The following is a 1,100-nucleotide window of genomic DNA, read 5'->3' as shown; positions in this document are numbered from 1 at the left end:
TGAACTGGAGTGTGGGATTTTTTTAAGATTTTATGAGGTGCTACAAAAGAAAGGCTGAGCTAAGCCTTTTCTTTCTCTTCATATCCCCCAGTGTCAAAAGCCTAATGGGGCAGGGGGGTTCTCACTCTTCCACCTCAGACTTCATCTTGTCTTCTCTCCTGAACAGCACCAAGACCTCACAAAAAGTCTCCCAAATCAATCACAACACAGCAAAACAACATGGTCCCTCTCAGCATCAGCACTGGCCAGTGAATTCGGAGCAGCGCCAACAGGGACGGTTTCTATGCCATCACTTCTGCTCAGAGCCATGAGAGCAGCAGGTGACAGCATGCTCTACGGAGAAAGCACAAGGCAATTTGTACTCCATTGGACCAGGAAGGGTAACCATAAATTACACCTGCCATAATTACCATAATCTTGTCCACTTAGCAAAACAAGCAGACTTTTCTTAGATCCTAGAAATACACACTGTGTAGGCTCCTATAATTATGCTGCCAGCAAGGACAGTATAAGACCTGCAGTTACTCAGTATCTTCCAAACCTTAGCAGAGAAGAAAATATTCTCTGCACAGAAAATGGGAGCACTTACTTCATCTGGTCAAGTAAGGAATATGCTTCAATCAGCGAATGTACCATACTAGCCTAAAAAAAAAAAAAAAAAGAATAAGACCATGACAGCAGCTCTAGTGCAGGTGACAGAAGCGCAGCAACCAAGGGGCTAAATGACTTGCAGCAAAGGTGATACCGTGACTTCTCCCAGCAGCACAGCTAAACTGGCACCAGCCTGAGCAGGGTCCCTGGACACGGTCTCCCCCTGCACACGGAGGGCGTGCAGCATGGCAGTGTGTGTGGGCACTTCCCGGTGCGTCAGGAAAAGGCACAGCAGTGCACAGCTTCTCGGGGGGCGCCTAGGAAGTGCCACTTCTGTGTCCCGGCCATCCGCTCCCGCCCTGCCAGAGGCGGTGTAAGGGGAGAGACAGGCTCTCTCTCGGACCCCACACTCCTGCCCCAGGCCGGGGGTGCACCCCCACCACTGCCCATTCGCCCAAGCTCCCCGCACCCTCCCGCTGTCCCAGGTGCCGGCAGCCTCCCCAAAGCAC

The 1,100-nt window shown here is 51.6% G+C and overlaps 1 protein-coding gene across 1 annotated transcript in view; it reads right to left on the bottom strand.

Moving 5' to 3' along the window:
• HDAC8 (histone deacetylase 8) overlaps positions 1-637 on the bottom strand; it is a 42,291-nt gene extending 41,654 nt beyond the window's left edge. Inside the window, exon 1 of the mRNA XM_009331997.1 lies at positions 590-637. Within this exon, the coding sequence (XP_009330272.1) occupies positions 590-636 (47 nt within the window). The 5' untranslated portion in view covers position 637. The remainder of the gene's footprint in view (positions 1-589) is intronic.
• Positions 638-1,100: the final 463 nt, after the last annotated feature.

The sequence above is a fragment of the Pygoscelis adeliae genome, unplaced genomic scaffold (genome assembly GCF_000699105.1).
Source record: "Pygoscelis adeliae isolate BGI_AS28 unplaced genomic scaffold, ASM69910v1 Scaffold339, whole genome shotgun sequence".
In the NCBI taxonomy this organism is placed as follows: Eukaryota; Metazoa; Chordata; class Aves; order Sphenisciformes; family Spheniscidae; genus Pygoscelis; species Pygoscelis adeliae.
This window is presented reverse-complemented; position numbering and strand designations above follow the sequence as displayed.